Source organism: Ammospiza nelsoni, chromosome 30, assembly GCF_027579445.1.
Source record: "Ammospiza nelsoni isolate bAmmNel1 chromosome 30, bAmmNel1.pri, whole genome shotgun sequence".
Lineage (NCBI taxonomy): Eukaryota > Metazoa > Chordata > Aves > Passeriformes > Passerellidae > Ammospiza > Ammospiza nelsoni.
This window is the reverse complement of record NC_080662.1, coordinates 1545152-1568371: the sequence shown is the minus strand read 5'-3', so window position 1 is coordinate 1568371 and position 23220 is coordinate 1545152. Positions and strand designations below refer to the sequence as shown.

General features: G+C 44.9%; 1 protein-coding gene across 2 annotated transcripts in view; it reads left to right on the top strand.

Moving 5' to 3' along the window:
- The first annotated feature begins 1372 nt into the window (after nt 1-1372).
- LRRTM4 (leucine rich repeat transmembrane neuronal 4) overlaps nt 1373-23220 on the top strand; it is a 121051-nt gene continuing 99203 nt past the window's right edge. The window contains exons 1-2 of one of the 2 annotated variants that reach the window (XM_059490827.1): nt 1373-1987; nt 5152-6698. In XM_059490827.1, coding sequence (XP_059346810.1) covers nt 1984-1987; nt 5152-6698 — 1551 coding nt within the window. In that variant the 5' untranslated portion in view covers nt 1373-1983. Of the gene's footprint in view, nt 1988-5151; nt 6749-23220 lie in introns of both variants that reach the window. The other variant, XM_059490828.1, reaches the window with a different exon arrangement.

Sequence of the window (23220 nt, the reverse complement as noted above, 5' to 3'; positions counted from 1 at the left end):
TCCACATCCTCTGGCACCTTCCTGATGAGCTGGGAATTAACCCAGTCTTGGTAAACTGGGAATTGACCCAGCCCTGGTGAACTGGGAATGAAATCAGCCCTGGTGAACTGGGAATGGACCCAGCTCTGGTGAACTGGGAATGAAATCAGCCCTGGTGAACTGGGAATGAAACCAGCCCTGGAGAATTGACCCAGTCCTGATGAACTGGGAATTAATCCAGCACTGGTGAACTGGGAATTAACCCAGCCTTGGTAAACTGGGAATGAAACCAGCCCTGGTGAATTGACCCCACCCTGATGAACTGGGGAATAAAATCAGCTCTGGTGAACTGGGAATTAACCCAGCTCTGATGAACTGGGAATTAATCCAGCCCTGGGGAATCAACCCAGTCCCGATGAATTCGGAATTGCCCCAGCCCTGGTGAACAGGGAATTAAATCAGTCCTGGTGAACTGGGAGTGAACCCAGCCCTGATGAACTGGGAATTCCAGCCCTGGTGACCTGGGAGATGACACCTGGGAGGTGGCACAGCCCAGGTCCCACCCTGGCTCCAGAGGTGACACCTGGGAGGTGGCACAGCCCAGGTCCCACCCTGGCTCTGGGCTGGACCCTGCAGGATCCCAGCCCCTGCTGCGATGAGAGGAGCTCAGGAGGAACGAGGTGTCACTGATTCTGCATCTTCACTCCTGCCCTCTTTATCAAAGTCGGTGTTTTTCTGACTAAAAGGCACTTGGATTTAAAAAGAAAAAAATTACAGGCTGCGAGGCAGGGGATTAACCCTGTCCCAGCCGCAGCAGGACGCGGAGTGTTTACATTTGGAGTTGCTGCCTGCAGTCAAACCAAACGCCTTTTGTGGGGATGATCGGTGTGATCACAGCCCATGCACCAAGACCTCACTTTTAACCTGCAAACCTTCCTTTTCCTGCCTCCCCTCCCACGGGAATACAGGAAAAAAAAATTAAAAAAAGAAAAGAAGAGCAGTTTAGAATTTGCCCAAGCCAAACACACAGGTCAGGTGGATTAGAGCAAGCTCAGGTTGGCAAATCCCAAAGGGGAGCAGATGTTTTGTTTGGCGTCCCTTCCCGAAAATCCCACGCCATGAACATCCCATAATCCAGGGCAGACGGAGGGAGCCGGGCAGGGGACGGACGGTGGGCAAAGGCAATGCTGTGTCTTTAATTTTCTTTTCCGAGAGGGAAGCGAAGTCTGCAGAGCCATGACAGCCTCACTTGTTCAGCCTTTAATGCGCGCTGGGTTTTCTCCAGTGGAGGGCACTCGGCGCTCCGCAAACTCCATCCTCGGCACCCGCCAGCTCCGGAGCATCATCGCTCTCTGGAAAGCCTCGGAATTAGACGAGAGCTGCCTCTCAGCACAGCTACAAAACACTTTAAACCCGACCAGCTGAATGGAATAAACCGAGCCTGCGGGGCTGCCGAGCCGGGCTCTGGCACAGCACGGGAGGCCCTGCGGAGGATGGATCGCGGTGCCCGGCCATGGCAAGAGGCAGCAGCGGCACAATGAGGGATGCCAGGCACCGCCAGAGCATCGCTCCTTCCTCCCGCAGAAGTTGGTTCGTCTCCATCGCCTGCTCCGGCTTTTCTTTCCAAAAAATCGCCACTTAACGCCGCCGCTCCTCTGATGACTTCCACAATGGCTCTCAGAGCTTAGAGTCCCTCCCTACCCCCCCCACACTCCCCCCATCCTTCGTCCTGTCTTCCCCACCCCCAACCCCTTCCCTTCTCCTTTTCCCTTCCCCTCGTCCCCCAAAAAATTCCGGCTGCTCCTCTCCGGGGAACTTTGTGGGGTTCCTGGCGGGCAGGGCTGGATGGCGGCGGGGCGAGCGGCAGCGACGTGAGGATGCTGATGGTTTAAAGAGGGAGAGAAGGAGGCGAGGGGAAAAAGCCGAAAAAATTTTAAAAAGGGGGAAGAGAGAGGAGAAAACATCTGGAGGAAGGCGAAGGAGGACGCTATTGATGACAAAAGGATGGGTGAGTGAACTTTTTGTGGTTTGCTGGCTGGCACAGCTGCAGCTGTGGGGTGGATTTTGCAGCTGGATTATTCGGTGGTGGCGGCGGCGGGGAGGGGGGGGGGGCAGCAGCCAGCGGCGCATTCCGCTGTGCCAGGTGACTCACGGCACTGAAAAATCGCCTTTTTAGCCCTTGTCCCCCCCCTCCGGGCACACAAACACAGAGACACACACACCTTTCCTCCCGCAGTGGCACCCACGGGCGGCTTCCTCAAATCCCACCCCCGCACCTGCAGGGCACCTTTGGGGTCCCGACCCCCCCAAAAACCCCTGCCGGCTTCACCCCCCCGGCACCGTTCGGGCTGGGTTTAGCACTTTGCAGGATGTGGGAAGCGAAGGGGAGCTGTTTGCATAGGTGGGTTTTGAAGAGGCTGAAAAGATGCCCCCGGTACCTCTGCTACATCTCCAGCAGTCATTTGGCAGTCGGGGTTTTTTTGGAGTGTGACAGGTTTATTCCCCTCCTTCCTTCCTTCCCCATCCCCAACCCCCGAGTCTATAACAGCCAGAACATATTTCTTTCTAGCTGGCTGCTGCTGGCAAAAAGAAGGAGCCAAAAAAAAAAAAATAGAATTTAAATTACAAATCTACCCATTAAACTGTAAGGCATTCTAGATCAGGAATTGTTTTTGCAGGTTTAAAATTGGATTAAAGACCTGCAGCACCGGGTTGGTTCTCTGTGAGTGTGTGTGACAAATAATAAAGTGATTATTTATCAAGGAGATATGAGCCTTTGAAATATTTCCTGTTGGAAGAATGCATTTTCATTCTCAGCAAGGCTGCAACTCTGGGAGGCAGCAGCCCTAAAATTATTCCAGGCGTGCAGATGGGTGTTGGGGGTTCTGACACCCCCTCCACGCCCTCTCATAATTATTCAGGATTCCATAGATTCAATTATTACATATGTCCTCACATCCAGCGCTGCTGCATGACAAACATGACATCTTAAAGGCAAACCCTTAAAATCAGTCAGGAGAGGGGAATTGAAAGAGAAATAAAAATCCTCCTTTAAACTTTCTGGGTTTGCTGCTCTCTGGAAGTGTTGGGGTGGGTATTTTCATCATCTGCTGGATTAATTCAAATTAATAACTGTTTAGGTATTCACCTAATGAATTAAATGAAGTTTCATGGGTTAAGGTTCATTTGAAAGGAATATGTCTCCTACCTTTACCTGGCATTGGGGTCCTGTGACAGCATTCCTGGTGCACTTCTCTGCATGGACAAACTTTGTTTCTCTGCATCTATTTCTGTATTTTAGGTACATAAAACTCACGAGTTTTACTTAAACCTACTCCTAAACCTGAATCACTCAGTGCAAAAAGTAAAAACCTTCACTTAGTGCCTCGTTTTACAATAAATACAGGTTACAAAGGTGGATCAAAACTTCAGGAGAAGTAGATTTCCCTGTTTCTGAGGTAATTTTGGGGGGATTGGATTTGCAGTTGCTTTCCTTGGGGAGCACGTAGGAGCAGGAGCTCTGGCTCATTTCCTCTCCAGCACCCTGGAGCATCCAGCACAGTGACTTGACAAATATGTTTATTGTTCAGAGCTCAGCACAGAGCACTGAGGACACCCCAGCTCCTCGGAGAGCTGGAGGACAGGAGCACAGAGGGGAGGAACAGGCTCCTGGAGCTCCTGGAGCTCCTGGAGAACCCTCAGGGTCATCATGGTGCTTCTCTTTCATTTCCCCACCTCAGCTGGGTCCTGAATTTGTTAATGGGGAAAATCACAGGCTGTATGTTCAGAGAATCCTTCAGGATTTGCCCCATATCCTCCCATTTCCCACCCTACTCAGGATTTTCCATACCGGGGTCTACTCCTGGGTCAGGGGTCTGGAAATCTCAGCCCTCATTCTGGAGAAGCTGCAGGCTGTACAGAGGAATTTTACCAGATTGAATAGCAGAAAGATGCTCTCTTTAACATTCAGGAGAAGCTGAACATTCTCCAACAGGGAGGCAACAGATCCAGAGGAAAAGAAGGAAAGAAAAGGCTGGAAACCTCATCCCCTGCTCCTCCTCTAACAAACTGGGTGCATGAAAAACAACCAGGGGAGTCTGGTGGTGGTGAGGGCCACCAGATGAGAGGAGGCCAGGCAGGCACTCCAAGGATGGAGATTTGCACCACAAAGAGATGAGGCAGGAGGCAAACAGGTTTGTGTCTCCCAAATCCCCAAATCCCAGCTGGGCTCAGGCTGTCCCCAGTGACGCGGTCATCTGGTCATTTATGACGTGGTCATCTGGTAATTTATCTGCAAGGTTTTCCAACCATATGGTGATCTGCTCTTTTATCTGCAAGGCTTTCTGATGGTGTGGTGACCTGGTAATTTATTTTCAAGGCTTTCCAATGGAGTGGTGATCTGGTCATTTATCTGCAAGGCTTTCCAGCAGTGTGGTGATCTGGTAATTTGTCTGCAAGGCTTTCTAATGGTGTGGTGATCTGATAATTTGTCTGCAAGGCTTTCCAACAGTGTGATAACCTGGTAATTTATTTGCAAGGTTTTCCAATGGCATGGTGATCTGGTCATTTATCTGCAAGGTTTCCCGAGAGTGTGGTAATCTGGTATTTTATCTTCAAGGCTTTCCAATGGTGTGGTGATCTGGTAATTTATTTTCAAGTCTTTCCAACAGTGTGGGGATCTGGTCATTTATCTGCAAGGCTTTCCAACGATGTGGTAATCTGATAATTTATTTCCAAGGCTTTCCAATGGCATAGTGATCTGGTAATTTATCTGCAAAGCTTTCCAGTGCTGTGGTGATCTGGTCATTTATCTGAAAGGCTTTCCAATGGTCTGGTGATCTGGTAATCTATGATGTGGTGATCTGGTTATTTATCTGCAAGGTTTTTCAACTGTGTGGTAATCTGGTAATTTGCCTGCCAGGCTTTCCAATGGTGTGGTAATCTGGTCATTTATGATGTGGTAATCTGGCCATTTATCTCCAAGCCTTTCCAAGAAAGGCGTGGTGATCTGGTCATTTATCTGCAAGCCTTTCCATCTGGTCATATATCTGCAAGGCTTTCCAACGGCACGATAACCCGGTAATTTATCTGCAAGCCTTTCCAATGGCATGGTGATCTGGTAATTTGTCTCCAAGGCTTTCCAACAGCCCTTTTTCCCTTTGGCTCTTGCAGGTTTCCACGTGACCAAGCAGCGGGGAGGCTCCAGGGCGCTGCTGGGGCTGCTGCCCCTGGCGCTGCTGGCGGGGCTGGCGGGCGCGCAGCGAGCCTGCCCCAAGAGCTGCCGCTGCGACGGCAAGATCGTGTACTGCGAGTCGCACGCCTTCCGCGACATCCCCCACAACATCTCCAGCGGCTCCCAGGGCCTGTCCCTGCGCTACAACAGCATCCAGAAGCTCAAATCCCACCAGTTCGCCGGCCTCAACCAGCTCATATGGCTCTACCTCGACCACAACTACATCAGCTCCGTGGACGAGGACGCCTTCCAGGGGATCCGCCGGCTGAAGGAGCTGATCCTGAGCTCCAACAAAATCACCCACCTGCACAACAAGACCTTCCACCCCGTGCCCAACCTCCGCAACCTGGACCTGTCCTACAACAAGCTGCAGGTGCTGCAGGCGGAGCAGTTCAAGGGGCTCCGCAAGCTGCTGATCCTGCACCTGAGGTCCAACTCGCTGAAAACGGTGCCCATCCGCGTTTTCCAGGACTGCCGCAACCTCGACTTCCTGGATTTGGGCTACAACCGCCTGCGGAGCTTGTCCCGCAACGCCTTCGCCGGCCTGCTGAAGCTGACGGAGCTCCACTTGGAGCACAACCAGTTCTCCAAGATCAATTTCGCCCACTTCCCGCGGCTCTTCAACCTGCGCTCCATCTACCTGCAGTGGAATAGGATCCGCTCCATCAGCCAGGGCTTGACGTGGACCTGGAGTTCCTTGCACAACTTGGATTTATCGGGCAACGACATCGCGGGCGTGGAGCCCGGCACCTTCCAGTGCCTGCCCAACCTGCAGAAGCTGAACCTGGATTCCAACAAACTCACCAACATCTCCCAGGAGACCATCAACACGTGGATCTCGCTCATCTCCATCACCCTGTCCGGGAATATGTGGGAATGTACGCGGAGCATTTGCCCCCTGTTTAATTGGCTTAAGAATTTCAAGGGAAACAAGGAGAGCACCATGATCTGCGCGGGCCCCAAGCACATCCAGGGCGAGAAGGTGAGCGACGCCGTGGAAACCTACAACATCTGCGCCGAAATCCAGGTGGTGGCCACTGAGAGGTCCTACCAGGCCCCCAGAACCCCCCAGAGACCCGTGTTCATCCCCAAACCCACCGTGTCCAAACTGGAGAGCCACCAGCCGACGCCGGCGACGCCGAGCCCTTCCGCGGACATCCCGACGCCCGCGGTGGAGCCGGAATACGAGCACGTGTCCTTCCACAAGATCATCGCGGGGAGCGTGGCCCTCTTCCTCTCGGTGGCCATGATCCTGTTGGTCATCTACGTGTCCTGGAAGCGTTACCCCGCCAGCATGAAGCAGCTGCAGCAGCACACGCTGATGAAGAGGCGCAGGAAAAAGGCGCGGGAGTCAGAGAGGCAAATGAACTCCCCTTTGCAGGAATATTACGTGGACTACAAGCCAACAAACTCTGAGACCATGGATGTATCCGTTAATGGATCTGGGCCCTGCACCTACACCATCTCTGGCTCCAGGGAATGCGAGGTATGAACCATGAATCCTCCTAAAACCATTTCAGCTGCTGGGAAGGAGAGGTAAATGTTTCGAAGCTCTTGAGGTGTCTCTGAATGTGAGAAAGATTGATGAGATTTTGGGGTTTTGGGGTTTTTTTTTTTCTTGCCTGCATCGGGGTTTGCTCTGTGGAAGGTTCTCTGGTGTTAAATGACAACAGGCAGGGAAGGGATGGTGATTATTTTGAATAATTAAGACTTATTAAAAAAGCGATTAAGTTGGAGTCAACAACTGTGATAAAGGCATCTGGAGTGTTGTTCTCCCCCTGTTTGCACCCATTTGATGAGCTGTGGCTACAACAGAATCCTATTTTTAATGGACTGGTAGATGCAGAGGAGCTTAAGAGCCTTTTCTGGTTTAAAATTAAATATGGAAACCTCTTTTCTCCAGACCCCACATCAAATCTTGAGGGGTTTGTGGTCTATTTAATGATAAAGCCAAAGATTTCCTGCATTTTTGGTCTGGTCCAGGAGCAAACCAGGGGACAACAGGACTGCAGCAGGATCTTGGAGTTGTTTTCCTGGAGCCAGCAGGAACACAGAGGCTCCTCTGGATGTGAGCCTTTGTCAAACAGCACGTTTGGGTTGGGAGAAGGGGATTCTTGGAGGGTTTAATTGCATTTCAGTGATCAGTGGAGGCTTAGACAGCCCTGCTGGAGCTGATTCCCACAATCTTGATTTGACTCAGCAACACAGGGAAACGCAATCAGGAAAAGCTCTCAGCTCTCTTCTCTTCTGCTGTCCAGCTTGGCAAGGAAATTCCAAATTGCTGTGTTGCTCCACTGCTGTGGATGCAGGGGATGGGTTTGCTTGGGATGCTGCTGCTTGTTTGGAGCTGGCAAAGGAGGATTTGCACAATTCCACTGCAGTCCTGCTCACTTAATCCTGATTGTGATGTGGCACCAGGTGGGCTTGGCTTCCTTGGTCGTGGAAGTTCTACCTGAGGGTGTTTCGTGCACCTGTTGGAGTTTATTCCCCACAGGTTGGGGTTGACTGTGGGAATTGTGAGCCCTGGATTTGGCACCTGGGTGTGGTGAGGATGAGCAGGATGGGATCTGGATAGTTCAAACCCCGATGTTTTGAATTGAATTTTGAATTTTGAACCCAATTCTCTGACAATGTGAGAGGTTTCATATTTGGCACCTGGAGTCCCCAGGTGGTTTTGGACTGTGGAGTTTAAGGGGAAGGAATAAAAATGCAGTGATGAGGAATAAAAATGCCGTGATTTGGGGTTGCTTTCTCTGGTGCAGTGTTGTCTTCAGAACAGAAAACCACTTTCCACGTGCCTGTTGGTGATGGATCAGATCCACTCATGTGCCTGTTGGAGTTTTTGTGCACGTTGGGGTTGGGATCTGCAGTTCTGGGATCTGGATTGTTCAAAGCCAGTGTTTTGAATTGAATTTTTAATTTTGAACCCAATTCTCTGATAATGTGAGAGGTTTCATATTTGGCACCTGGAGTCCCCAGGTGGTTTTGGACTGTGGAGTCTAAGGGGAAGGACTAAAAATGCAGTGATGAGGAATAAAAATGCCATGATTTGGGGTTGCTTTCTCTGGAGCTTGTTGTCTTCAGAACAGAAAAACACTTGCCACGTTCCTGTCATTGCTCCAGGAAAATGCAGAATTGGAGGTGTGAGGTTTGCTTTGCTCACTGCTACCAGCACAAGTGGAAAATGAGTGATGTTCAAGTCATTTTGAATTCCCCCTGTCTGTCACACCTGGTCTGGGAGGCTCTGCCCTCTTCACACTCAGGTTCAACACCCCTGAAGTTTCATTATCTTGAATAAATGTTGTTTAATTTGGTGGGAAACAGATGAATGTGAATGTGCACGTGGTGAATGAGAATCCAGGAAATGCCACCACCAACCCCGATGCATTTTGGATCCCAGAACACAGGCACGATGTTTGGCAGGCTGGAATTTGGATAATTCAGATTACAGCAGGCAATTACAAAGTCCAAGAGGTGCTGTAACGTGGGGCCAGCCTGGTGTAATTCCCCCAGGTGTTTGTGGTTGTTACACACAGCATTAAACACCAGGGGACCCCAGCTCACCTGGATTCCAGGTGCTGTGGCAGCACCAGAACGGTTCCTGGGTTTTAATTTGGATTAAATTACGCTGATGACAACAATTTCTGGTTTTTAATTTGGGTTAAATTAAACAACGATGGATTAATTTGGGTTAAATTAAATATTAATTAATGGACTGAGGGGGATTTGTGGTGTAAATCAAACTGTTTGGGACACCCCAGCGCTGTCTCTAACAGGTCACTCTGTGTCCTTCTTGAGCTTCCAGTGGTTCTTTGCACACTAATAAAATCTGGAGGATGATAAAGACTTCAGGAGGTGGAAAGCAGATCATTGAAGGCACATGTAACAACCCAAAGCCCCCACTGAAATCCTGTCTTCAGCTTGGATTTGACATTCTGCGTCTCCATAGCTACAAGGTTCCACTTGTAAGAGGAGAGATATTCAATGTACAGCACTTAAAAATGGTTTAAAAAAAAATCCCTTGTAGAGTCTTCAGCGGTGGAAAGGGTTTGTGTTTGGTGGAAGGAAAAAAAAAATAGGAAATGGAACCTCTCTTTATTTCATAATTTACCCGTGCTTGTGGAAAAACTATTATTTTGTGCAGGTGTGATGCAGCTCAGGCCCATCCCTCATTCCCTCTGCTCAGCCTCAGCTTTCTCCCAAAAATAGAAGCCCTCAGAGGGGAGAGGAGTGCCTGGATCCCTGTGTGAGGGCAGGCAGGCTCCAGGACTCATTGATTGATTGATTTTACCTCTTTTAGCAAGATTTTCCAAAGCATTTTCTGCTTCCGTGGGTTCACCCCCTGTGCTGAGGGTGCAGGAATGGTGTGGGATTGGGAAAAGGTGATGGATCAGCTCCATTCGGAGTGGGAAAGGGAAGGGAAAGATTGATGAGATTTTGGGTTTTTGGGGTTTGGTTTTTTGCCTGTGTCAGAGTTTGCTCTGTGGAAGGTTCTCTGGTGTTAAATGACAACAGGCAGGGAAGGGATGATGATTATTTTGAATAATTAAGACTTATTAAAAAAGTGTCGGACCCTGGGGTGGGGTTTGGGGTCGGGTGAGCCAAGCTGGAACCTTCACAGGGATCAGTTGGGGTGTGGGAGCATCCAGCTCATGTTATCCATAAAACACTGATTTTTCAAGGCAGAAAAGGAGTGGAAGAATCCAGCTCACCTCATCCACAAAACACTGATTTTCCAAGGCAGAACTGGCCTGTGAATTATGCACTGAGGTGTTTCCACAGTTCTTTTCTCCACAGCTTTAAAATTCCATGGGGCTTGGAGCATCCAGAGGTGGGAGCAGCTTTGTGGGGCTGCATTTCCCATTTCCCATTCCCTTTGTGGGGCTGCATTTCCCATTCCCTGCCCCAGGAACGATTCCCTGTGCTGGGAATGGGAGCCCAAGGCAGGCTGGCTGCAGGCAGGAGTGGCTTTGGCAGCGCTGGGATTACAATCACTGACACCTGGGCTTTTACCTCTTTTAGCAAGATTTTCTAAAGCATTTTCTGCTTTGGGGCAGCTGAGGGTCCGGGAATGGTGTGGGTTTGGGAAAAGGTGATGGATCAGCTCCGTTTGAAGTGGGAAAGGGAAGGGATGTCTGGTCAGACACTGGGGTGGGATTTGGGGTCAGTGAGCAGAGCTGGAATCTTCACAGGGATCATTTGGGGTGTGGAAGCATCCAGCTCACGTTATCCACAAAACACTGATTTTCCAAGGCAGAACTGGCCTGGGAATGATGCACTGAGGCATTTCCACAGCTCTTTTCTCCACAGCAGCCCCAGGGATGGTGCTGCTTTAAAATTCTATGAGGTTTGGAGCATCCAGAGGTGGGAGCAGCTTTGTGGGGCTGCATTTCCCATTCCCTGCCCCAGGAATGCTTCCCTGTGCTGGGAAAGGGAGCCCAAGGCAGGCTGGCTGCGGGCAGGAGTGGCTTTGGCAGCGCTGGGATTACAATCACTGACACCTGGGCTCTCTGCTCAGTCTCTTGGCAGGGCTGGCTGAAATGACTGGATGCTCCCAATTTGGGCTCTGGCCATGCAGTTTAGCAGAGTGCTGCTCCCCCAGCCTGGGGTTTGCTTTGTGCATCTCCCTCCCTCTCATTTTCCCATTTACTTTGTGCTTTTTCTGGAGATCTGGATGCTGTGAAAAGGGATTTCACAAAGCTCGGCCGTGGTGCTGTGCGTTTCATGCATATCACACTCACAGAATGGCTGGGAAGGTGCTGTGGGGAGAAGGAAAATGTTGAAATGTTTCTGTCTCCTGGAAGGTCATTGCTGTCCCCTTTCCCAGGCTGGCAGGGAAGAACAAACAAGAGGCAGACAGGTGAACAGATTTTCTGTGTGAACTGAGATTTTTTGTGTGAACTGAGCGCTGTGAGGTCGCTTTTTACACCTCTCCTTCTCCATGTCTGGCCGTATACCCCACAGTGGATAAACAGCCACCTGTTTTTATTATATATTTATTTGTTAAACTCACAGGGACGGCTCTGCTGTGCTCTCCACAGGGCTGGGTGTCACCTGCGCTCACAGCTTTTAAATCAGGCACTCAGCAAGGAAATCTGCTCCTTTCCCCTCTCTCCATTGGGAGGAAATGCATTGATAAATTGAATAAATTTACAATTTATAAATAAATAAATAAATGGGGAAAATACAAATGTAATATGTATATAAATATAATAAAAATATAAATATAATTTATAAATAAAGAAATAATTGATAAATTGAATTAAAGATACGCAGGCTTGGTGGGGCTGCTGCAGAGCTTCTGCTGAGCCTAATTTAAGGGAAATGTTGACACGCTGGTTTTTATTATTTATTTATTAAACATCATGGTGTTGACATGCTGGTTTCTATTATTTATTTATTTATTAAACATCATGGTGCTGCTTGAAACAAGAGGATAAACCAGAATAGTTTCCATCTCCAGAGAGGCTTGAGGGTGACGTTCCAGTTCCATTTTAAATTGTAAAATGGAAATTTTACATTATGTAAATTAATTTAACATTAATGTAAAAATTTTACACTTTTAAAAACTCTTAAAAGAGCAGCGGTTGGGTTTCCTTTGGTCATCAGCTGAGCCTAATTTAAGGGAAATATTGACACGTTGGTTTTATTATTTATCTATTAAACACCATGGTGTTGACATGCTGGTTTTTATAATTTATTTATTTATTAAGCACCATGGTGTTGACATGCTGGTTTTTATTATTTATTTCTTTATTAAACATCATGGTCTTGACATGCTGGTTTTTTATTTATTTATTTATTTATTTCTTAAACACCATGGTGCTGCTTGGAACAAGAGGATAAACCAGAACAGTTTCCAGAGAGGGTTGAGGGTGAAGTTCCAGTTCCATTTCTCTGACTCAGCATTAAAAGGGGCGCCCTGGGGGCTTTTTTGCCCTTGGCATTGCAAATATAACCCCAGACTAAGGAGGTGTGTGATGGAGAGGCACCACTGAGGCAGCAAGAAAATGCACAGGGGCAAAATTTCCCTGCGAAATTTTGTGTGTGAGAGTTCCCAAAAAGACGTTCCCAAAATGGAGCGGCCGCGTTTCCGGCGGAGCTGAGCCAGCTGTGCCTCCTGCAGCAATTGAGGGCTGCAGATTTGGGAAAAAAAATTGGAAAAGGAAATGCAGGAGGATGTGGAACACTTGAGAAACTCTTACTCGGTGCTTCCTCTGGTGCCTGGCTGAGAGAGGAGCTCAGCAGGAATTTGGAATTGTGGTTCAGGCCCCATCTTTGCCTGGATTTGCCCCTTGGAATTCTCAGTCTGCCCTGGTGGGAACTTCCAGCACTTACAGAGCAGGAGGTTCTTTGTAATTTTTATTTTTCCCCATGTAAACTGTGGTTAAGATTTTCCTTTATGTTGTGTGTTGATCCAATCAAGGAGCAATTGATGGTGAAATATGGAAGAAGTGGGATTTTCCTTTATGTTATTTGTGTGTTAATCCATTTAAAAAGCAATAGATGGTGAAAGAAGGCAGGAATTATTTGTGTTTGGGCAGCAGCTGACAGCTCCCAGGTTTAATCACTGCATGGAAACACCAGAGGAATAATTTTTTGTGTTTGGGAGAACAGGACACAGCAAATAACCTCATCCAGAGAGAGGAAATGAGACCTGAGGTGTGATTTCTTTGGAGGAGCTGGCCAGGGCAGTGGGGCAGCCCCAGGAATTCCCAGAATTTGGGAATTCTTTGGCAATATCCTGGGTTTGGGTGCTCCAGCTCTCAGCCCAGGGGTGGAACAGTTCAGCCCAAAGTTAGGCCAAGGTTAGGCCAAGGTAAGGCCAAGGTTAGGCCAAGGTAAGGCCAAGGTTAACCCAAGGTTAACCCGAGGTTAAGACAAGGTTAAGACAAGGTTAAGCCAAGGTTAACCAGGGTTATGCCATGGTTATGCCAAGGTTATGCCAAGGTTAGGCCTCGGTTAAGCCACGGTTGGGCCTCCAGGGCACCATGCCAAGGACACTCAGTGCCAAGCAGGTCCTTCCACTCTCATCCACCCAATCCCCATTTTTCCAGGTTTTTCCACCACACCAATGCTGTCTTTGACGAAGAGACTTGAGTTCTGTGGTTTTGCTCATTTTCAGTCCGTCCTCATTAAAAAATCAGCTTTTCCTTCTGTGGGATGGCCCCTGAGAGCCCTGCTGATTCCCCCCATCCCTCACTGCCACATGTGGATTATCTTGGAACATGATGGATGCTTTAAAAGGAACCAACACGGCCATCAAAGCCCTGCCCCGGCTCAACCAGCATTCCTAAATCATCCTGGGCCTGAAATGTGCTGCTTCTTAAATTTAGAATGACGTGATTGCCTCAAAACCTCTCCATGTGTTAATTAAATCATCATAATTGTGTTTCTGGAGACTGACAGGTTATAAATAGTTTTCCTTCTCCCCTCATCCTGCAATAATTGGTGGGAATGATGGGCAAGCCAGGCATTGTTTAACTGTGCCTCTGACACTGCTCTTCCCATTCCAACCCCATTTCTGGATTGTCCTGAAATAATCAGCGGTGTCATCCTCAAAGGCTGCTTAATTGCCAGGCACTTCTCACATTGCTGGACGAGGAGAGAAGTGCTTTCCATCATTATCCCGTTAATTTAGCGGGAGGGGAGGTCAGGAGCTCCGAGGTCAGGGCAGAGGTTCCGCGTACGGGACGCTCTGAATAAACACAGAGATATTTTAGTCATGGCTTCACCCCCATCTATCCTGCCTTGTCCAAGATTTTGTGGAAATAGAACACAAAATCTCTGCTCTTGGTGTTCTGAGCTTTGTTTTCTTCTGTTGCTGCCATGGAATGGTTTGGGTGGGAAGGGACCTTAAATCCCATCCAGTGTCAGGGACACCTCCCGCTGTCCCAGGTGGCTCCAACCTGGCCTTGGACACTTCCAGGGATCCACAGCTGCTCTGGGAATTCCATCCCAGCCAGGAATTCCTTCCCAAAATCCCATCCAAACCAGCACATAGAATCCTGGAATGGTTTGGGTTGGAGAAGACCCCAAAGCTCATCTGGTCCAACCATGGGTCCCACACTTTCCACCATCCCAGGTGCTCCAAGCCCCATCCAACTAGCCTGGCCTTGGGCACTTCCAGGGATCCAGGGGCAGCCACAGCTCCTCTGGGAATTCCATCCCATCCCCTCTCCCAATATTCCTTCCCAAAATCCCATCCAAACCTGCCCATGGAATCCTGGAATGGTTTGGGTTGGAGGAGACCTCAAAGCCCATCCTGTCCCACCATGGTCCCACACTTTGCACTGTCCCAGGGTGCTCCAACCTGGCCTTGGGCACTTCCAGGGATCCAGGGGCAGCCACATCTCTGAATCCCTTAAAGTTTATGTCTCAGCTGCTCTCCAAAAGAAGAAAATCAAAGCAAGGTCGCGTTGACTTTTCATCAGAACCTGAGCACTGCAACCAGCAATTGAACCTTTGAAGATCCCTCCTGTCTGTCTGTCCCTGCCCTCCCCTCCACTTAGAGGGGTGCCCTGCCTTTCTCTGGAGCAGGGCTGGGCTTTGGCTGCTGCTGCTGCTGCATGAAAGGCAAAAGCAGAATTGTCTGGAGCCTCGGGGGCCTCCAGCTGCGCCTGTTTTGTTCCTGCCATCAAAGCCAGCCTGAAGAGCTCTGCTTTGTCTTGGGGAGGCATTAGCACAAGGCTGTTTAGTGCCTTTTAAACCTCCATCCCATATTCAGATGCGAGACAGACTGACTTGGAGCCACTCAGGTGCTGCCTCATCCCCGGAGTGAAATCGAACGATTTCAATGGAAATTTCGCAGCCGTTCCTTCCCCCCAGAGTTATAATTTTCCTTCTCAGAGCCTCTTAAATCACACGTTGGGCTGCTGGCTTTAAAAGCCACATCAATGTCACTTGTGAAGGCAAATGAAGGCAGAGCTTGGTCGCTCTGCAGTGGGAGCACAAATTGTACAAATCAGGAAAGGAAGGAGCCCACCGGCGGTTTTGAATTATGAGAAATTTGTATTTGAAAACAAAATCTATGGGTATTTTCTTTGGTGCCATTGCTTTGTTGAATATATTAAGGGCCCCAGTGTGTATAAATTCCTCAGCAATCTGAGGAATTGATTAACCTCTCTCTAGTTATGATTAGCTCCCAAATTTATTCTATTAATTTTCGAGAGTGAGGTCTGGACGCCGTTGTTTTGCCGTAAAAGGTGAGTGACTGGAATTAATGTTGCCTCAATCAGTTTTCCATGCAGGTGATAAGGAAAAGTAGAGGAGAAATTTCATATTTCCCTGGTATTTTGCCATGAGTTTCATAAAAGTATTGGTGTAGTGAAGGTGTCTCTGTCCATGGCAAGGCAATGGCACTGGGTGGGCTTTAAAGTCCTTCCCAATCCAAACAATTCCAGGATTTTCTGAGTCTACATAAAAAATGGAAGTGGAGAAGAGGAATTTCCCCACCTTGTCCATCCAGGGCCACTCAAATGACAAATTTTGCTTTTTCTAAAAGGTGCCTCCAGAGAGTCACCTGAAATCTGCCTTTTACTTCGAGCTAGAACAGCAGGTTAAATCACTACTGAGGAGAAAAACCAAGATCCAATGGGGGAGAAAAATATTATTCCCTTTGAAAGTGTGTCAGATTAAAAAAAATTGAATGGATTTTTCTCCATTCCCAGCAAGAGTTAAATCCCTTTTTCACCGGGGGGTTGGGGAGTGGCAGGGCAGGTTTAATCTCAGCTATTCAAAAAAAAGGAAAAGCCTTTGAGTGATTGAACTATTCCACGTTCACTCTTTTGAGTAATTATCAGTATTAACCCAAATTAGCAGCCTACAGCTCAATTCAGGTCAAAGGAAATCAAATAAATTTTAAACAAAACTCATAGAAAACCCCATAACTTTTCCCCTACCCCATTTTTTTTTTGTAATTTTATGGTTTTTACACTCGATCTCTGGCTGTTATTTTTCATCCTGACCTCATGGCCAGGTAAGACAAGGCAGGCGCTGGCCTCAATTCAAACTGAGAGCAGCAATTAATTAGCGGCTGTGTGTACATTCCGTAAGTGGTTTAAGGAGTACTGGTTAAACATTGATGAATTTTAAAGCAGGATAAGCACATAAATAAGAGGTCACATGTGATTTCTGATCATTTCTTACAGCGGTGTATTAATTTTTTATTCATTCTGGAGAGCTGTTTACAAACTGCCTGGCACCAGCTGCAGTCAGGAAGCAAATAAAGCCCTCAGAAAAGGAAAAAGACCTCAAAAAAAAAAAAATTTCCCCCCATCCAGGGGCATCAGGATGAAGAATTCAGGGAAAAAATAATGGGGTGGAGCTGAGTGGGAGCTGAGATTGAGAGTGGGGACTGTATACTATATATTATAATATATAATATTATAGTATATATTATAATATATAATATTATTATTAACATTATATATTAATATAATAAATACTCTGAGATTGAGAGTGGGAACTGTGGGACCTCTGGGCCAGTCTTCATTCTCAATCACAGAGTATTTATTATATAAATATATTATATTAATAATTATTTATTAATTTTATTAATGTATTTATTATCAATAATTATAATAATAATCGATTATATTAATATATACTGAATACCTTTAGATACAGATTTATTATTATGTATATTATAATTATATATATTATAATTTAATATCATAGATATATATATTTATATGCTATATTATATTTAAAATATATATTATATATAATATAATACAACACAATAGTCTATTATATTAATATATAATGAATACCTTGAGATATATATTACCCTGAGATATATATTTATTATAATAAACATATATTATAATTTAATATAATATATAATATATAATATATAATATATATTATATGTTATATATAATATAATATAATATAGTATAATATAATATAATATAATATAATATAATATAATATAATATAATATAATATAATATAATATAATATAATATAATATAATATAATGTTATATAATATGATGTTATATGATATTATATTATGTTATATTATGTTATATGATATGATATGATATGATATGATATGATATTATATTATATTATATTATATTATATTATATTATATTATATTATATTATATTATATTATATTATATATAAACTATGAAATGTATTAAATTATAAATATAATAATAAATTTATAAATTAATATAAATATAATTAAATTTTATATTATATTCTATTATATTATATTAGTACTAATTATATATTGCATTAAGTAACAAACATAATTATAAATTTATAAATTATTTCTAAATTTTGGTTTACTGAAGATTTGAATTTTTTGGTGGGTTTTGGGTTTTTTTTTTCCTTTCTGCAGCAGTGAAGCACAAAGTTGACCAGGGTTGGGCAAGCACCCAATGGCTTTTGGCTCTTCTGGGCTAATTAATGTTGATATAAGGAACCCTCACAGCTTCAGGACTTTATTATCCGCTGTTCAGAGGTGCTGAGAAACACTCTGAAGCCCAGAGGAGCTTCTGATTTTCTGTCAGATCAAGATTCTGACTGATCTCACCCGGCAAAATTCATCTGCTGCCTCCTGAGCTCACCAGCCCTGCCTCGGCTCCAAAGCAGGACCCCGCGAAGTGCCAATAATTCCTCTCCGTTTAATCACCCTGTGCTCCCTCTCGGGCCCCAATTTGTGAATTTTGCTCCCTGATGAGACCAGCAGGTACCACATTGAATGGATCTGAAGGGGTGTAGTGATCCTGCTCCGAGTTATGGTAAAAAGGATTTCAACCTGAAGGCTCTGCTTAGTTAATGAGTTAATGATAATGCCTGAGCTCATTACACCTCACAGGAGCTGTACAAACATGAACTAATTAGTACCCCCAACTAATACATCCTATTATGCACTGTAATTATGCATTGCTATCAGAGCTGGAGGAATTATTCATTGAGAACAATTTACCCCACACTTTTTGCCTTTTTTTTTACCCCCTTTTCCTGTCGTGGATCTGTTTGCAAAATATTCCCAGGTGTGGTTGTAGCTGCTCCAGTGGGAGTAAAATCCCTTTGGGATTCTGAGCCATCGCTTCCCCTTTTTGCTTGATCCCTGAATGGGTCGGGAGGAATCTTAAAATCATCCAGCTCCAACCCCCAGGGCTGGTTTGGGGGCTGTTGTTAATTTTGGGATTATCATTTATTTTGGGATTTTTGTTTTCTCATTTTCTGCAGGTTCAGGTGAGTCAGGGCCCCAGAGCAACCCTGAGTGGGAATTCATGGCTGAGTTCTCTTGGAGGGCTTTTCCAACCCCAATAATCCCAGAAATTGTTACCAATTGTTATCAATTGTTGACTATTACTTATTTTGGGATTTTTCTTGTCCCATTTTCTGCAGGTTCAGGTGAGTCAGGCCCCACAGCATCCCCTTTACAACGCTGGGTGGGAATTCATGGCTGAATTCTCTTGGAGGGCTTTTCCAACCCCAATAATACCAGGAAATTGTTATTGACTGTTATCAATTTTCAGGGGCAAAGTGGTGGGTAGGGAAATGCATGCAGAAAAATGGAATAAAAAATCCAAATCCCACTAAGGAGCCAATCCATTCTGGTTGGTTATTTGGAATTTAATGTAATGAAAAGCTGTATATATATATATCTCTGTATATAATATAGATATCTATAGAGAGATATTTATCTATAAATAGGTTTCTATCAGGAGGGAAGTGCAGTCTGTCACTGCTTCTTCTGCAAATGTCTGTGCACTCAGATTTGCTGTTTAATTGTTGCTTTCCCAGCACTTTTGGGAGCAGGAGGGAGATTGGAAGTGTTTAATCTTGGAACAGACACGACTGAAGATGAGGCGTGATTGAAGAATTCTCAATAATGGCTGATTTCAATGAGAGTTATTTGGAGCTCCTCTCTGTCTTGCTGCTCAGAAATTAGGAGATAGTGAAACTGAAAGATGGGAGAAAAAAAAATAAATCAGGAAAAAATACTTTTCTTTATAGAGAAATAAATCTGGGGGAGTCACAGACATGAGATGTCCACGGGCTGAGATTTCCTGGCTTCAAAAAGAACTGGGTAAGAACAACTGAAAATCCATTGGGTGATGCTTTCAAAATATATAAATATATTTTAGAAAACATGTAGAGATATTTTAGAGATCGTAGAGATTTTAGAAAACATGTAGAGATATTTAATGAAATGTCAGTACCTATTCAAAGAATTATTTGCAGCTTGCAATGGACGCCTCCCTGCTCATGGTAGGAGTTGGAATGAGAGGGTCTTAAAAGTTCTTTCCACCCCAAACCACTCCATGAAATGATGATTTATGATATAAAATTTCATTCTTTGAGTTTAACTTTCAAGATACGTAGAGATATTTTAGAAAACATGTAGAGATATTTTATGAAATTTTTGTACGTATTCAAAGATTTATTCCCAGTTTGTAGTGGTCAACTCCCTGCCCATTGAATGAGAAGGTCTTAAAAGTTCTTTCTACCCCAAATAACATAATGAAATGATGATTTATTATATAAAATGTCATTCTTTAACTTTCAAGATATTTAAAGATATTTTAGAAAACATGCAAAGATATTTTATGAAATGTTTGTAAATATTCAAAGAACTATTTCCAGCTTGCAGTGCACACCTCCCTGCCCATGGAATGAGAAGGTCTGAAAAGTTCCTTTCCACCCCAAACCACTCCATGAAATGATTTATTATATAAAATTTCATTCTTGGAGTTTAAACCAGCCTCAGATCATGAGGAAAAAGATGATTTTTCTCATCTGGGAAATTCTTTTTATTCCTCTGGCTGTCTCTTTTGGCTGCTCTGAGGGAGCTGAAAAGTGCCCGGATCTGAAATGTTCCTTTGGGTGAAACGAGGCTCTCCCTCCCCAGAAAACACCCCTAGGAGCGCATCCCTTATGGAACTCCTCTCCTGTCTGCCATATTCACACTTTTTGTTAACAGTTGCTCGGATTTTGGTCTGCTGCTCTAAAAATTCCACCCCACCATCTCCTGGATGGAGCAGAAGGCTGAGGAGGGGAAGAGCTGCAGGGGAAGTCTCTCCTTGCCTCATTTTTTTTAAAGAAGAGGAGGTGAAAACACAAATCTGGGCTAAATGCAGCCTGTTAGTCTGGGAGAGCTCTGGGATCACTGTGGTGGGCACAGCATCCTCCAGGTAACCACAGCAACTAGGAGGGGATTCAGAAAATGCCGCTTCTTGCCCAAAAATATTCAGAAAATGCCACTGTTTTGCCCAAAGAGGGGAAATTATAAATACCTGCTTCCCAGAACTGGTCCCCGTAGTGGTTTTAATGGTGTTCCAGTTAAAAATAAAAGAGTTGTTAAAAGGTTTTACTGAGGAAATAAAAGGAAGGGCCACTCGTGTCTCAGGTAGGAATTTTTCTGATCTCTGTGTTCAGCCCATCCAGGTGTGCTTGGCTGGTTGATCTTCAAAGGATTTCCAAGAAGAAAAGTCATTAATGGAGTGGTTTTTGTGCACTTTTAGGATTAATTAAAGCAGGTCTGGTGAGGGATGCTGGGGCAGGATTCCAGTGCCTGGGAATATTCCTTCCCCAAGCCCAAGCAACAACACCTGGAATCTCCTGCCCATGACCATGGATGAGCTTCAAGGCCCCTTCCAACCCAAACCATTCCATGATTTTATGATTCTTTGATCCTTTCGATGATTCTTTGAGTGGGGTTCACTGGGGGAGATTCCAGGTGGGCTGGGGCTGCTGCTCTTGATTCTTTAGGATTTCAGCTTTTTTATTTTCATATATTCGTAATCCTGCAGTTCTTTAGTCCATAACTCTGGACTCCACACCCAGTCTGAGCTGCTGCTCTCCCATTTTGGGCAGACACAACAATTCCTCTCCAAAATTTCAGTTTTTATGTTTTCCATCTATTCGTAATCCTGCAGTTCTTTAGTTCATAACTCCAAACTCCACACCCAGTCTGAGTTGCTGCTCCCCCATTTTGGGCAGACACAACAATTCCTCTCCAGGATTTCCGCTTTTATATTTTCCATACATTTATAATCCTGCAGTTTTTCAGTGTATAACCCCAAACTCCACACTCAGTCTGAGCTCCTGCTCTCCCATTTGGGGCAGATACAACAATTCCCCTCCAAAATTTCAGTTTTAGGCAGACACAACAATTCCTCTCCAGGCCTGGCAACCAAGGACACCTCACTGCCTCAGGCTCAGAAATTAAACAAAAGTGAGTTGGGGGCAGCAAACTTGGCGTAAATTACTTCATTACCTGAAGCTTTAATTAGATTAACCCCCAATATGGACCAAGCTTATAAAGGTGTACAAATCCCATTGTCCATTTTGGGTGTAGCCCCTGAGGGATTTCTCTGCTTTAAATCTACCTGAAGGCCCTTCAATAAATAAAATGCTTTTTATTGTCTTGGTTCTGTCTGCCTCTGTTTTTAGGCAGTCCCAAAAAGGCATCACTCTCCTGCATCCCAGCCCAGCTGCTCTGGCTCCGTGTCCCTGGAGATGATGTTCCTAAATGCCTGTTTCCCTGACAACCACAGCCTAACAAATGATTGGTCAATTGATAAATATTTTTAGGATCGAGCACAGTTTATAACCTGCTGCCAAATTTCCCAAGGAATGGGATGTTGGAGAGCTGAGCCTCAGCTTTGCACTGACTCTCCAGGCCTGTCTAAACCTAAATTTCCTTTTTTTGGTGGTTTTGTGCTTCTTGGAGCCATCAAAGCCAAGTGGGTGCTAATTAATGCCAAATAAAAACCAGCCTGGATTCTCAGAGATGCCACGCCTGGCTCCTTTCTCCCCCCAGAATTATCCAAGGGATGTCACAAAGGGCTGCTCCAAACCTCCACCTCAGTTTCTGTGGTTGAGATTATCCTAAGGTATTAAAAAGTGGTTTTTTTCCCTGCCCTATGACCAAAGAAGTTGAGATTCATCAGTTCTGCTTTTCAAGGTTTATTTATCTTAATCTATTTTTATGACATGTTTATTAAAATATTTATAATTTTACTATATTATAAATTATTAAAATATACTGTAAAACAATATATTATAAAAATATCATATAGAATATCTTTTATGCATATAATATAATATAATATAATATAATCTATATTTGTAATATATAATTATATTTATAATTATATATTATTTATTAATAGATTTAGTGTATTTATTTAAAATAATATATTTATTTTCTCCTACCTATCCCATTCTTTCTCTGACCTGCTGAGATCTGTCCAGCAGGTCGGGTTGTGGCACAGTCCCAGCCATTGGGTTGGTGTTAACTTTTTATGCTAAAAATTACCTGTGTTTTATTTACAATAATTTTATATTTACAATAATTTTACTTTTTACAATAATTTTATTTTTACAATAATTTTCCAATACCTATCACCTGTGTTTTACTGTGGAATTTTCAGGCAATCCCAACAAGGCAAGAGACGAGGATCTGACTCCATGTTTTAGAAGGCTGATTTATTATTTTATGATATATATTATATTAAAACTATACTAAAAGAATAGAAGAAAGGATTTCATCAGAAGGCTGGCTAAGAATAGAAATGGAATGATAACAGAGGTTTGTGACTTGGGCTCTCTGTCCGAGCCAGCTGACTGTGATTGGCCATTAATTAGAAATATCCAACATGGGTCAACCACAGATGTACCTGTTGCATTCCACAGCAGCAGATAATCATTGTTTTTCTTTTCCTCTGAGGCCTCTCAGCTTCTCAGGAGGAAAAATCCTGAAGAAAGGATTTTTCATTAAATGTGTCTGCGACGCCTTTCACGTCAGGATTCCGAGCAGAGGCTCCTCTCCCTTTGAAAGCCTCACCTGGGTGTGTTTTTCAGGGATGGATTGAAATCAGGCACCCAAGAAGTTTTTGCTGCCGGTTTGAAGTGAGCCAGGATTCCATTTGAAGCGAGCAGAGGAGCAGCAATAGTCCAGCAGGGAATTCCGTGAAGGGAATTTGTGTGGAAGGGAATCGATTTCCTGCCCGTCCTCCACTCACAGAGAATT